This window comes from Carassius carassius, chromosome 5, assembly GCF_963082965.1.
Source record: "Carassius carassius chromosome 5, fCarCar2.1, whole genome shotgun sequence".
Taxonomy (NCBI): domain Eukaryota; kingdom Metazoa; phylum Chordata; class Actinopteri; order Cypriniformes; family Cyprinidae; genus Carassius; species Carassius carassius.
This window is the reverse complement of record NC_081759.1, coordinates 17,877,731-17,891,424: the sequence shown is the minus strand read 5'-3', so window position 1 is coordinate 17,891,424 and position 13,694 is coordinate 17,877,731. Positions and strand designations below refer to the sequence as shown.

The 13,694-nt window shown below is 35.7% G+C and overlaps 1 protein-coding gene across 1 annotated transcript in view; it reads right to left on the bottom strand.

Moving 5' to 3' along the window:
- Positions 1–1,156: 1,156 nt before the first annotated feature.
- The window catches only part of LOC132140881 (double C2-like domain-containing protein beta), a 121,216-nt gene continuing 108,678 nt past the window's right edge, over positions 1,157–13,694 (bottom strand). Inside the window, exons 5-9 of the mRNA XM_059549934.1 lie at positions 13,518–13,644; positions 9,876–10,033; positions 5,143–5,224; positions 4,959–5,055; positions 1,157–3,711 (exon numbers count right to left, since the gene is read on the bottom strand). Coding sequence (XP_059405917.1) covers positions 3,575–3,711; positions 4,959–5,055; positions 5,143–5,224; positions 9,876–10,033; positions 13,518–13,644 — 601 coding nt within the window. The 3' untranslated portion in view covers positions 1,157–3,574. The remainder of the gene's footprint in view (positions 3,712–4,958; positions 5,056–5,142; positions 5,225–9,875; positions 10,034–13,517; positions 13,645–13,694) is intronic.

The window sequence follows — 13,694 nt, the reverse complement described above, 5'->3', positions numbered from 1 at the left end:
ACGGTGGGGCAATATTGGCCTACCTTTTCCCGTGCGAGGGGATTAGATCCTATTTGCAGTGTGGTGTTTTAAATTGCTGTATAAAAAACGCACATCGTCCACTGTTGACGGTTTTAGCTGACTCCTCCACCCTTGGATAACGTACCCAGCACAAGAGAAGTCTCGCTCACTTGCAGCGCTGGATGCAGGGATTGCGAGGATAGACCTCGCAATCTGCGCAATATTAGGGAAAGGTGAGCATGGTCTTGCCACCATGACAAAATGGTCATCTTTTGGCGTTTTGTGATCGATGTAAGTAGCCACTTCGTCCTGATACTGCGGAGCTTCATCACTGGAATATTTTACGTCTGATGACTAATGACTCATGCAGCCATTCGCGCGGTTGAGAATTTTTTTTTTTTTTTTTTTTTCGTGGGTACCCGAACCCGTGCAGAACTCTACGCTGAGGGTGGAAACTATAGCAATGCAGAGCTGTCAATCAACTCCCGTGGCCCGGCCCTATACACTGTGACGTCACACTGCATGAGAATCAAAAAGGCAGGCCTAGTGGGGGATTCAAAAATGAGGAGCGGGTGGATTTTTATCATTGTAGGGTGGTTGTGTTCACACACTGCCAACATACATTTATGCCCAAAGTAGATTTTGCATATTAGTTTCCGTTTAAGGTCATGAGAAAGCCAGATTGTGTCCTTACTTTTGGTTGTGTAGGTATATAAAAGCACCACTGTACCTGTATTTAAAGCAACATTATTTCATTTTTCTCTGAAATGACAGCAAAGTGACAGGTTCAACAACAGGCCTATAGATGATGCTCAGAGACTAGGCTTACAACACATGGTGGAGCTGTTGAGTTTTTAGGCTCACTGGCTGAACAAGGCCACAGATGGCACCAAGCCCAGAAGGAACAGCAGGTGTCTGTACTTTTAAGAGAGTTTAAAGTTCTTTGTTTAGTTTTATTAAACTTCATTTTTTTTTCCAGATCATAACATCTTTCTGCAGAAAAAAGTTTTTTTTTTTTGCACAACTTAGGTTAATGAAACAATAAAAGATTCCTAACATGATTTAAAAAAATCATTTTTATTCAGTATTCTGGGTTTTTCTTTTTTTAAGTAGGGCATAGTTTTCTTCCAGTTTGATATTAACGTCCAAGACAAAAAGAGGTGAACTCATTTTATTTGATTTGGGTTTCCAGTTCTGAACATGTGAATAGCAAATATCATTAGCCATAGTAAAAAACAAACTATAGATATAATACTTGAACAGCTTTGAAACTGGATACAAATGAAAGTAAACAACAGATTCTGGTGTCTGACAGCACTTGATAATGACATCATAATTACACCCTTAATGCTTTCAGTGGTTCATCAGATTTGTACCATACTTTCACTTCAGGTGGCTTTTAACAACATAAACATGACGTGCACAAAAATGAACATTGATAACAAAATACAACGTGTTAAATATTTTATATGGTCTAAAATAAACATTTAAATAAACAGAACGCATGAGCAATTTAAGATGTACAATGAGTGAGGCAGCAAACAAAGCCAAAAGGTTTATTTTTTAGTCTGAATGTTCAACACTACCAGATGCCAGAATCTGAAGTTATACAAGCATCCTCCACCTCAGCCTTGCACCCATGCCATCAACGGCACTATCACACAGTGTAAGGATATCCATTATTTTTATTTAAGAAGCATACTACAGGAGACAATGTTTACCAGTGTAACACTGACAAGAATATAACTATGCCATGTGTATAGTATTGTTTCCATATTAAAAGCTCATTTCAATCTCTGTAAAGTGAGTGGTGCAAAAACACAGTTACAAAAGAAAAGGCACAATAATTCGGCCATTCGGTGCAAGATTAAGGTGAACCAGGAGAACAAATATACCGACTTCATCAGAGAACCACTATCATATGCAAACAATTGCCTGAGAGGTAAAATGATCAAAACAAGACTAGATTTATTTTTTGTAACATGCAGTCACATGTCCAGTCAATAGAGCAAACTGACGGGGAATGCGATGGCGTTCCAAAGTACGAAAACGGTCCGAGAAGGAAGGCTGACATTCCTATAGCATCCAAGAGCAGGAACTCTCTTTTTACAGAGAACAGCAGTATCAAACATTAAGCAAAATTGTTTTAATGACAGCCCAAGAACATAGCATGCATTTTTATGCCATAGAGTTTGTGTACAAACGCAAAAAGATTACAAAAATGTCACAGGAGTGGCTTGCACAATGAACTGTCAAGAGAGAACATACATTGTAGGGCTGTAGACAGTTCTGCTTGGAGCATCAGTGTGTTTAATAAATGGCCAACATCTGAAGTCTCATCTCCAATGTAGAGTTGACCTTAATGAATAAAATCTTCTGGAAATGAGGGAAGAATAAAACAACAACAACTTAAAAATACAATAATAATATCTATGATACCCACCAACGGCATGCTAAATATGCAATGACACAGAAAGGTTAAAATAATACACTGGTTAAAATGTAATGCCACAAAATTAAAATGTTAAATGACTTTAACACAGTATTTAAAAAAAATATATTAAGTCATCTTTAAAATGCTCAAATAAAGAATAAGATAAACAAGCCATTATAGATCCCCAAACAAGTTTGTCCAGTCCTTTTTTTTTTTTTTTTTTTACAGACTGAAACATTTTGGAGTAAAAGATAATAATGCAATATATAAATTTGACTTGGCCACAGTGTTTAATCCAAAAATCAATCAATAGTATTCATTTCTAGAACAGAGCATTTTCAGCTTCTGTGCGTGTACTGTTTTCACTCTAGAAAAATCGCTATTGAAACTCTGCTGTGTGCTGTCTCAATGTCAATGGCACACTGTTCATATTGCAGTGAGAGTACTGAAACTCAAAGGTCAATTACATTCATTAAGTAGACAAACTAAGAGAAGGGGCAAGAAAAAAAACTAACAAATTTGTTGGGAGTTTATATTGTAAGAACTACAATTCTTAACTTAACTTCCACCAACTGATATAATCTTCACAATCATCTGTCTTTAAAATACAATTGTGTAGTTTATACCCTGGCTTTAAGATAGACATCACAAAGGTTTTGGACTGTAAACAATATTGTTTTGGAAAGTGTATTATCAGAGCCCCTTTGCTTCCATGATGCACACGCATAATCATACATTTACTGACAGCTAATTTCTGTAAACAGGATTCTTGAATACACATAAAACCTCAAGAGGACGGAGAAAGAGAGCAGTAGAGTGTGGTTAAATATTTGAAAACAGGGACTGATCTCTTGTTGACTGTTGGAACAACATCTCTCCATTTTCAATGAGGTTGTGCAAGCACAGTCTGGTTAAAGACCCTTATATAAGCCCAAAAGCCAAACAATCAGACTGCAAGCTCAACACCAGAAAAGGTACAAGAGATAGAGCAGGTGTGTTGAAACAGATACTGGCACCAATCTCTAAATCAGTGGACTGTTGGGAGTGTCGATCCATCCATCATCACAGGCTGCTGGGCTTTACATGGACATCATGTAGGAAAGGGGCGGGCTTCGGGGCATCCACTGCAAAGAGAGCCTCTCAGTCATTGTACCCTGAACCAGGGAGTTCATTGGTTAACGTGTGCCAGCGCTCAATTTTCTTGTCCTTGTTTTTCAGACAGTCAAACCAGTGTTTTAGCCTCTCGCCATTGGCATTTATACCTAAAGAGACTCCACCTGGAGAAAGGGAGGAAGTGTTCATTAAAACATCTAAAAAAACACAAAGGTCAACAGTTCCCCATGGGACACAGACCTCATCTATATAGATGACCTGCTTGTCTGACAAACAAACAGATTAACATTGTGGATTTAAACTTAAAAAATGGTGTGTATTGACATCCTTCCACAGTTGAAACAAAATACTTTCTGGGGTGCGTTCATTCATGTATATTTTGTGCTATAGCTAAAGAGGAAGAGAAGATCATTCACGTGCCGCTTGAACTGAGGCGCTACAGCGATCTGTCACAAAACATTAAAGACCCGCAAAATTTGAATTCTTTACAAAATGACATATTTTGAAAGCTGAGATTGCTTCATACCAAAAGTAATTTGCTCTGTCTTGTCTGTCAGAGAACATGTGTGGTGTGAGAGCAGCATGGCTTGTTGGACATGGCAACAGTAACGAAGGGGGACGGGTCTTTTTGCGAAGGGTCAACTGGGTCATCATCTTTTGATAATGTACAAAATTTTTTTGAAAACTTAAAAACATATGGTTTTCTGTTACATTTGGTTGCCAGTTCAGCTTCTCAATCTGTCAGTTGGACTTCTAGTTTTTGTCGAAATAGTACGAATGACTTGTGATAGTCTTCACTTCATCATCATGACATCAGTACGATTAGAATGTTAGAAATGACAAACCAGTAATGTTTTTCCTTTTATTTTCTCTTTCATGTAATTGTTTATAGTAAAATAATTTGTTGCTGTCTTGGAGTATTATAGTAATTATAGTAAATTATTTTATTAGACAATTTTAGTATATGTGCTTTATATTTTATGAAATATTTAGTTTTTAATGAAAAATAAGGTTTATGAATAATTTAATAGAACAAGATATAACGGATATAATAGACAGTTGTAACAAGAAATGTAAAATGATTATAAACATAAAATTCATATTCAAAAGTTCATAACAATTACACTTGCAAAAATGTGATTAGGGCAAGCAGAAATCTGAACCATTGGCCTGACTGTGAAATCTACTGAGTCCTGGCCTGGGATTTCATCTTCATTTAGATTAGATTAGATAGTTAACCTTTGGTACTGCATTCAATAGATAACATACCATTTAAAATATATCTTAATGCAAACTGCAACAATGAAAAATAAAAATATAGCTTAAAGATAATAATATAAAATAATAACAATAAAAAAAATAAAAATAATAAAGGATAAAAAGATTAACCATATTTGCAAATCTTTCCTACCAATGAAATCATTGGATTTGCCAATATCATAGTCCCAGACGGTCACCTCCAGGGTCTTTTTGCTGAGATCAGCGTACTTGATCTCATAGAAAAACTCCTGTTATAGGGAGAAAGGAATTAGCATTTATAGAAACAAAGTGCGTTACAGAGTCTGTAAATCAGGCATTGGTTTAGTTAATCTTACTTCATTGAATTCGGGGTTGAGGGTCTTCTTTTTGACAGCTGTCTTGTGCTTTGATTTTTTGTTCTCATCTGGCTTGAGATACCTGATATACATTGGTGATATTGAGAGAGAGAGAGAGAAAGAGGGGAAAAAAGAGATGCATTGAGTTTGATCTTTCAATAAGGTTAAATTGACTTCTTTCTAGCACAGGAATAATTCTGAAATAATTGCACCTTAGCAAAGGCAGTAAAACTGGGAGCACATTTGAAACAAATGCAGAATATTGTTGGCGTATGCAACAAATCAATTTGTCCACCAGAGGGCATTGCAGCTCCTGAATATAAAATGTTGAGGGCTGAAAGAAACAGCCATGAAACGATAAACAAGGTTCATTGCAGGATATTTCCACCATTTTGCTCTAGGAGCAGTCTTAAAAAAAAAAAAAAAAAAAAAAAAAAAATTTTAACAACCTCACTTGACTTGTCTGCTGACTTCGAGGTCATTAAATGTCTCATTGCAGCTCTACTCCTGCAAGCCCTCTTAATGAGGGTCCCTTGCTCTTTTACAAAGATTACCAGACAAGCAGACAGCCAACAGACTGATTAAAGATCCAGGCAGTGAACCCAGCAGCCTAATAATCACAGCCCGTGACTTTCTTTTGTAAAGACAATAATATAATAACCTATAGGTATTTATGTAGAATGACATTCTTTATTTTGATCCATCTAAGCATCAAACAATTTGTTGGATAAAGAGTAAAAAACTAAATGAATCAAACAGTAGACATTTAAAGTAAAAGTGAAACTTGTAAAAGGCTCATTTGCCTCTTATTGTAACAGTCTCTTGACAGGGAAGGACATCTGCTAACTGTAATGGTGCTACTGGACAACTATTTTATTCAGCTTTTCTAATGACTAAATGCACCTGTAGTTTAAAATGAATAAAAAATCGATTTCATTTACTTCCCAAAAGGTGAACATCAAGTGATGTCAATCGGTGACAACTGCTCTCTGCGTGGATATGCAAGAAAAAACAGTATGACAGAAGGATATGAAAATTGCAGATGGAGACAAACTAATGACACAAATGCACAAGATTTGCACCGTTTGTTGTCATCAGCAGGAATGCTTTATGTATAATTTACTATTCAAAACTTTTGTAGAGTCAGAACCAGGCTGTTTAAACTGTCCGATGTTTGTACACGGGTAACACTTTAGAATACTGTTTCTTACTTACTGCATAACTAATAAGGAATTATTGAAGAACTAACAGGTGATTATTCATTAACACTTAACTCATTACTGTTAACTACTAAGGAAGATGTATTAACTAATTAGTATGTAATACAATTTTATGATTGTGTTAAGTAACAGTTAGCTAATCAATAACTAATGAATTCTGTCATACCTACTGAAGAACTACTATTAATTATCTACTAGTTAGGGTTCAAGAAAAATAACTATGAAGTTACTACTAATGAACAGTTATACGCAAATAATCACTATAATAATCAGGCTGTGGCCCACAAATCAAGTACTTGAGTAAAAGTACAGATACCCCAATAAAATATCACTCCAGATAAAATTATAAGTAGACCTGTTCATTTTCATAGTTACATGAATAAAAGGACAAGTACAAAGTACTACTACAGTAGCAACTTTGTTAAAGTCCATTTATTAGCCTATAATGGAAATGAAATATGCATTTTGTTTGTTTCTAAATGTTTAAGTTTTGATTATAAAATGTTTATTAAATTAGTTTAAATGTGGGCAGTATGCATGTTAAAATTGAATAAAATATTAATTATATGATAATTCTTTATTAATTTCTAAAGGGTTCACTATTTTTTTCACTTTAAAATAGGCCTGCTGTTTCAGGTTCGAAATAAATCCTGCAGAATTATTTGAAAATTATTTATTAATTACTAAGGGGTACCCTATGTTTTCACTTTAGAATACTGTTTCAGGTTCTAAGTAATTCTTCAGGAATTATCTAATAATTCTTTATTAATTACTAATGGGTTCCCAATATTTTCACTTTAGAATAGGCCTAATGTTTCAGGTTCGAAATAAGTCCTGCAGAACTATTTGATAATTATTTATTAATTACTAATTGGTTACCTGTATTTTTGGCTTTGCCTTACATATAGAAATTGAATTAATGGTAATGTGGTATATGCTGATGAGGCACACATACAGTACTATATATAACATATAAAAACTAAGGTAATTATCACAAGGCACTGGAGTCATGGTGGGGTTCATACTGGAAGCTTATTTCTTACAGAACACACTCACAAAACAATTCACTACACAGGCAAAATAATGTATTGCATTTATTAATATTGCATTTTCATACTACTGCTACTACTGCTAATAACTTTTATATGAAAGGGTCACAATTCAAAGAAATTGTGTATAACTGTTCAGTAGTAGTTACTTCATAGTTATTTTTCTTGAACCCTAACTAGTAGATAATTAATAGTAGTTCTTCAGTAGGTATGACAGAATTCATTAGTTATTGATTAGCTAACTGTTACTTAACACAATCATAAAATTGTATTACATACTGATTAATTAACATATCTTCCTTAGTAGTTAACAGTAATGAGTTAAGTGTTAATGAAAAATGACCTGTTAGTTCTTCAATAATTCCTTATTAGTTATGTAGTAAGAACAAAATCATAGTGTCCCTCGGCTGTAATCCATCCCTCTAGAAACGGTTGGATTGAGGAAGCGAGGGAGTTGAGAGCTCTAATCCCCTCTGTGTGCTGACGCAGAGATCACTGCTTCATTTCACCCAACACATTCCAGCGCTCAAAACACACATACATTTGCATTTCTCCCGACCAAAGACACAATTGTAAGCTTATGATATAACTGCTTTGATGACTAATGGTTCAGATGCTTGTGTTAGGCAGCCTTAATGGATGTGCTAAGGATTTCCTTACACATATATATGTGTACATACAGTACATACATCCAACATTGTAGGTAAATCTTTTAGCAAGTGATTCATCCACAGTGATTTAATGGTACATTTATTGCAGAGATAATCCTTTAGAAATTTGGGGTTAAGTGCCTTGCTCAAAAGCAATCAGCTAGCCTATCTAGTTATTTTTATTGTATGCATTTTATTCTATTTTAATATCCAAATATTGGTGAAAAGAAGAGACTTTCTGATATCCGTTTGCATATACAATGAACATCAGTTCATCTTTAGAAGCTCTTTTGAAAGCATCTCAGTATTAAAGGGGGGAAAGAACTGCCTTTATGTAATTTTGTACTGTTCTCTGAGGTCCACTTATGTTATCAAGATTTTAACATCCAAAAACATCATAACTTAAGTAATCGGGTATTTTCTGTCCTGTTTTAACCCCCTCATCTGATTGACTGTTTGAATAGGTGTGATGGATTGTAGACTCAGCAGTTAACGCCCACTGCTACGATTGGCTAACAGTTACATGGTTGAAAAAAATGGTGTGTATGCTTACATGTTTGACAGCCTACATCCTTCACAGATGGATGCTGCAGAGATTTAGGTAAAAAAATGTATAAATACTCCTATCAAATTATATGTTTAACTGACAAAGCTAATCACATTTAAAAAATTATTTTTGTGACACTACTGTTGGATCCAATATAGCCGGCACATCAGCATCTTTTAGTTTCAATCTTTCTGAACATCCTGCATCGAATTATGCTTTGACTGCAAACTAATTTTCAGTAAAATAAAGTGAACAAAGGACCAAGTTCTTATTAACCTTCTTTAAAAATTAAAAGTTGAAAAGTTAATTCACTCTTTCCTAATGTTGGGATCAGAGGGAAGGCACAGCTTGGCACTGCACAGCATCTTGTTGTCTACAGAGCATTTTTATCGTTTGGTTTCTGCATAGACCTGCACATTTGCCTATCGTTATTTATATTATGTGTGTGAATCACTGGGCAGGACTAAACAGGGAATGGTGTAAAAGCAGGCGTTGATCTTCTGCGGAGGCGGAGTCTAGCCACACTATTACATCATAGAGTGGTACAGTCCACAAGCTGATGTTTTGACAGATTGGCTTAAGTATAAGCTGTTTCTAGACTAACAAGAAAGATGCGAGTTGTGAATCTTACAAGATGTTTTCATAGTACAATGACCTATTACATGTCAAAAGATCAAGGGAATTTTGGTTTCTCAGTTAATGACCCCTTTAAATGAACCAAAAAGTGACCTGTTTTACGGAATAATTAAGTAGTTTTTTCATATAATCTGCATTCAGACCCACAACCTTCTGGTGTCTACCCAGCAAGGTACTCTACCGTCAGATCAGCACTTTAAAGTCAACATGAAATGAAAATTGATCTTATTTTGAACTATTTGTCTTCTTTTTTCTTTTACATTGTTTTTATCTCATTTTAATGTCAATGAACTCCGAACATCTACCATTACTTCCATTTTCTTTGGCACATCTAATCTATCTAGGGAAAATCCCTTGTTTATTATCTGTCATTTTTACAAAAACATTAATGTATTCTAACTTCAATGCATGAAAAGATCCTGTCTTATTGTTATACCACAGATTTGAGTCAAATATCTTTACTAAATTTAGCAACAGGCAACTGGATTTGCTTTGACATCTGTAATTACATGGATGGATCTTCTGTTCCACATGAAACGTTTTCACTAAAGAAAATTATGTGAATTTTGATTATTTTAGTATTCCTGCACCTGAACAGTTGAATTGTGCTTTTGGTACTGGAAAAACATACGTTTTAACATAGGGGTCCGAGAAGCCATTGGCATCCATGGCAGCGAGATGGGCACAGCGGATGATGCCCACCACTAAGCCACACTTCTGAGAGCTGTACTTCAGAGAGATCATGATGCGCCCTCGCTCCTCCAGAGACTTGTCATCTGTCTTGTCGATCTGTGTTGAGACACACACACACACACACACACAGACACACACAGACAGACGAACAGAAAACATTGCCGTAAGTCCAGTGGCTAAGAACTATAAAAAGGATAGGTGTAGCTGGTACACTATATATATATATACACAAGTGGAAATTCTAATGAATCTGGTTGCATTAATTATCAGCTCATAAACTGGCAGAAATTTCTATTAAAACACAAGTGTTGTGTCCCAGTAGTTAATTTAATAATTCACTCAATTAGATTCATGCACCACTCTCTTCTTTCCAGTGTTTTCTTGTCTAGACATTTTATGGCAATCTCAACAGTTGAATTTGATGGTAAATCTTCTCTCTCTTGCTCTCAGAACTTTGTGGACCCACCAAAGCCGTCAAGCATGAAGTTAATTAGCTGTGGAGGAGGCGTCTCTGTTCATCCCCCACACACTGCTGTCTCATTTCCGTCCCCACTGGTGATCACACACTCGCACACACACCCTCACACATTGCAGAGTCTCTTCACACAACAAACACGCTTTGTACTGTTTGCCAGCTGGTGGAGTCACTCTCAGGCCTAAAATCACACCCCAAGCCAGTCTTTGTGTTTAAGTTTTGTCACCTCTACCTGTACTGCAGTCCTGAGAGCAGATCCCAGATCAGTCTCTGTGCTAATCTTTCAGGTGGGTGACAGATAATTAATGGATAAAAGTGAGTAGAGCTATAAAAGTACTATAACTTTTAAAAACTTACTGGGAAATCTCATAATCTCAGGGTTGGAGAACATTCCATAACTGTCAAATGTAATTTACTGTCATTTTTTAAATCGAAAGACTGATCTAAATCGGTGGTGCTTATCTTTTTAAAACTGACTCATGAAGGCTAACTGAAAAATAACTTGGAAAAAAACAAGACTTGTGGGAAACATTTGTCATTTTATAACAGTTTCAGTCCTGCAATTTGATTGACTAAGTGGTGTCCTATAGGACTGTTTCTTTTATTTTTATATTTTATTATTATTTTTTATATACTGTTTTTGTCTTTCTGCTTGTCTCTCTCTCTCTGTGTGTGTGTGTTCCAGACACACTATCAGTTTGTGCATCAGGGCATTTAGCCCATAAAGCTGCATGTTCAGCAACCCAAGCCATTTAAAGGATCAGGGACTGGCTAAATATTAACATAACTATAAATATATTGTCATTTGAGGTGGAACATAAGGTTTATATTCTTGGAAGAAGTAACTGTATATTATTTCTTTGCCAAACAATGGTAATTTTAGGCAAATTTGTGCTGGTTATGGAGGTACCGAGGAGTTTATCTCCAACCCTAATTAAAAACATCTGAACCAGCTAAGATTTTCAGACTCATTGAAATTTCATGTAAACACCTACACCTGTGCTCTTTCAGCTTACTGAAGTGCACAATGTTTCCCTTCTCCTTCTAGAACGTATAAAACAGTAGTTTGTGCTGATTCTAGCAGAGCTGGGTAATATGTGTAAAATGTGAGGAATGCGTCCTTTCTGCAGATTTAAGCGTATTCATCCAGAGCCGGTGTTTCGCTTTAGGGGAAGAGGAAATATATCAGATACTCTGACTCTTTCCTGAAATTATCAAAATATGTTCTCATCTCGTGCAGCCAAAGAAGTGGTAGTAACAGAAACTGTAAACATTAGAGTATGTACAAGCTTCCTGCTGACATTTTGGCATGCACAGGGGTTTTTAATGCTGTAACATCACAATTATTATAATAAATAGAATTCCCTAAGTGGAATGCGTAAATTCTTATGTTTTGAAATCACAAAATTTTATAAACTGATTTTTGGTAGTTATTAACATATGGGTGTGATTTAGTCATTTAACTGATTAATTAAAAAACAGAATCATTAAGGAACAAAACACCACAACATTCTTTTGGTTGGAGACATGCAATGGTTAATTCTGCTTTGACTTCTTCTGGAACTCTGTTTGTAAGTAACTGGTAATATTGGGTCTAAGTTACTCAAAGGGATTGTTCACACAAAAGTGAAAATTCTGTAATTAATTACTCACCCTAATGCCGTTCGAAACCCATAATACCTTTGTTCATCTTCAGAACACAAATTGAGAAATTTTTTGATTAAATCAGAGAGTTTTTTGATCCTGCATAGACAGCAACACAACTAATACATTAACAATGTCTTTACTACCTTTCTGGGCCTTGAATTTTTCAGTTGCATTGCAGTCTATACAGTCTCAGAAAACTCTTGGATTTCATAAAAAAAATATCTTAATTTGTGTTCTGAATAGGAAAGAAGGCCTTTACGTATTTGGAATGGCATGTGGGTGAGCAATTAAAATTTTTGGGTAAACTATCCCTTTAATATTAACTGTTTATTAAAATGCTGCCTCAAAGCAATATAGCATTGTGATCATCGTGCTTACAGCCAAATTCAGAACAACGCTGTTCTTCCTCATGTGATATCACAAAATAAACCGGACCCGATGAAAAGTTATAATATAGACTGGCTGGCTGTAAATGATCACACTTATTACATGTCTACTCAGCACTTAAGTTAATCACTTGATAATATTGATTTGAGTTCGAAACATTTCCTAGCAAGAGGCTGTAATCCAAGACAGATGAACCTTGGAATGTCGAGATTGACCAATCAGAATCAAACATTTCAGAGAGCTGTGTAATAAATAGTAATGTAAAGAAACAATCAGTTCAATGTTGATTCATTTGGCTACTGAAAATTTGTAGGTTTATATGACCCTGTCTCTCAAGCAAGATACTCTGATAAAAGATACTATATGAGATAAACACCCACCCATTACCTGCTCATCCTGTCAATCCATGAAGCACTTTGACACAGTAATCATGCTTTAAAACCTACATCCACCACCCTTTAAATGAAGACATACCTACAATGAAATGCATCGAATTGCTTTCCTGAACGTTTTCCTCTTCCTCCTGCCAGACCATATAAAGCAGTAGTTTGTGCTGATCGTAGCAGAGCTGCGCCCAGGTACTGAAGAAATACTTCCTGCTGAGCTATAGCTTTAGCTTGTGACTAGAGTATAACATTTCAGATATAAGGTATGGTCCAGGTAATAACGTCTGGGACTGTGTCCCTCTTCCATTCTTTCACTGGAAACAAAAATGTATTCCCTCAATGATATGGCAAGTTTTTAAACAAGTGATACAAACTACAATTGTTAGTTTTCTTCTATAGCTTTATAACATTGTATTGTTTGCTGGTGTTTATAAGCCTGTCATGTTTGTCTCGGATGGGTGATGGATGTAAGGATGTTGCTCCAATGATAATTGATTTCTAATTAATATGTTGATTCTAATGAGAGTCACTTTGGACGTCCTAATCAATTTGATATCTGAATCTCCTTAACTTCCCTCAATTTCTCAATCACTCACAGACAACCGCACTGATGATTAGCACAAGTGAGCTCCTTCCGTCGTCATACTGATTCTTCCACAGATGAGATCAAAAGACTGTAACTCACAGGAAGTTGTTTCTCCAAACAGTTGCTGAAGTTCTTAGTCTGGTTGGGTTTGAGTTTCTTCAAGGGGATTCGGGTTTCACCAATGAATTCGTTGTGGCGGAATTTGTCCTCGTCACACACTGAAATCCTAGATGAAAACAAAAGATTGACAGTATGAGGTCTGGCTTGTAGATTTGG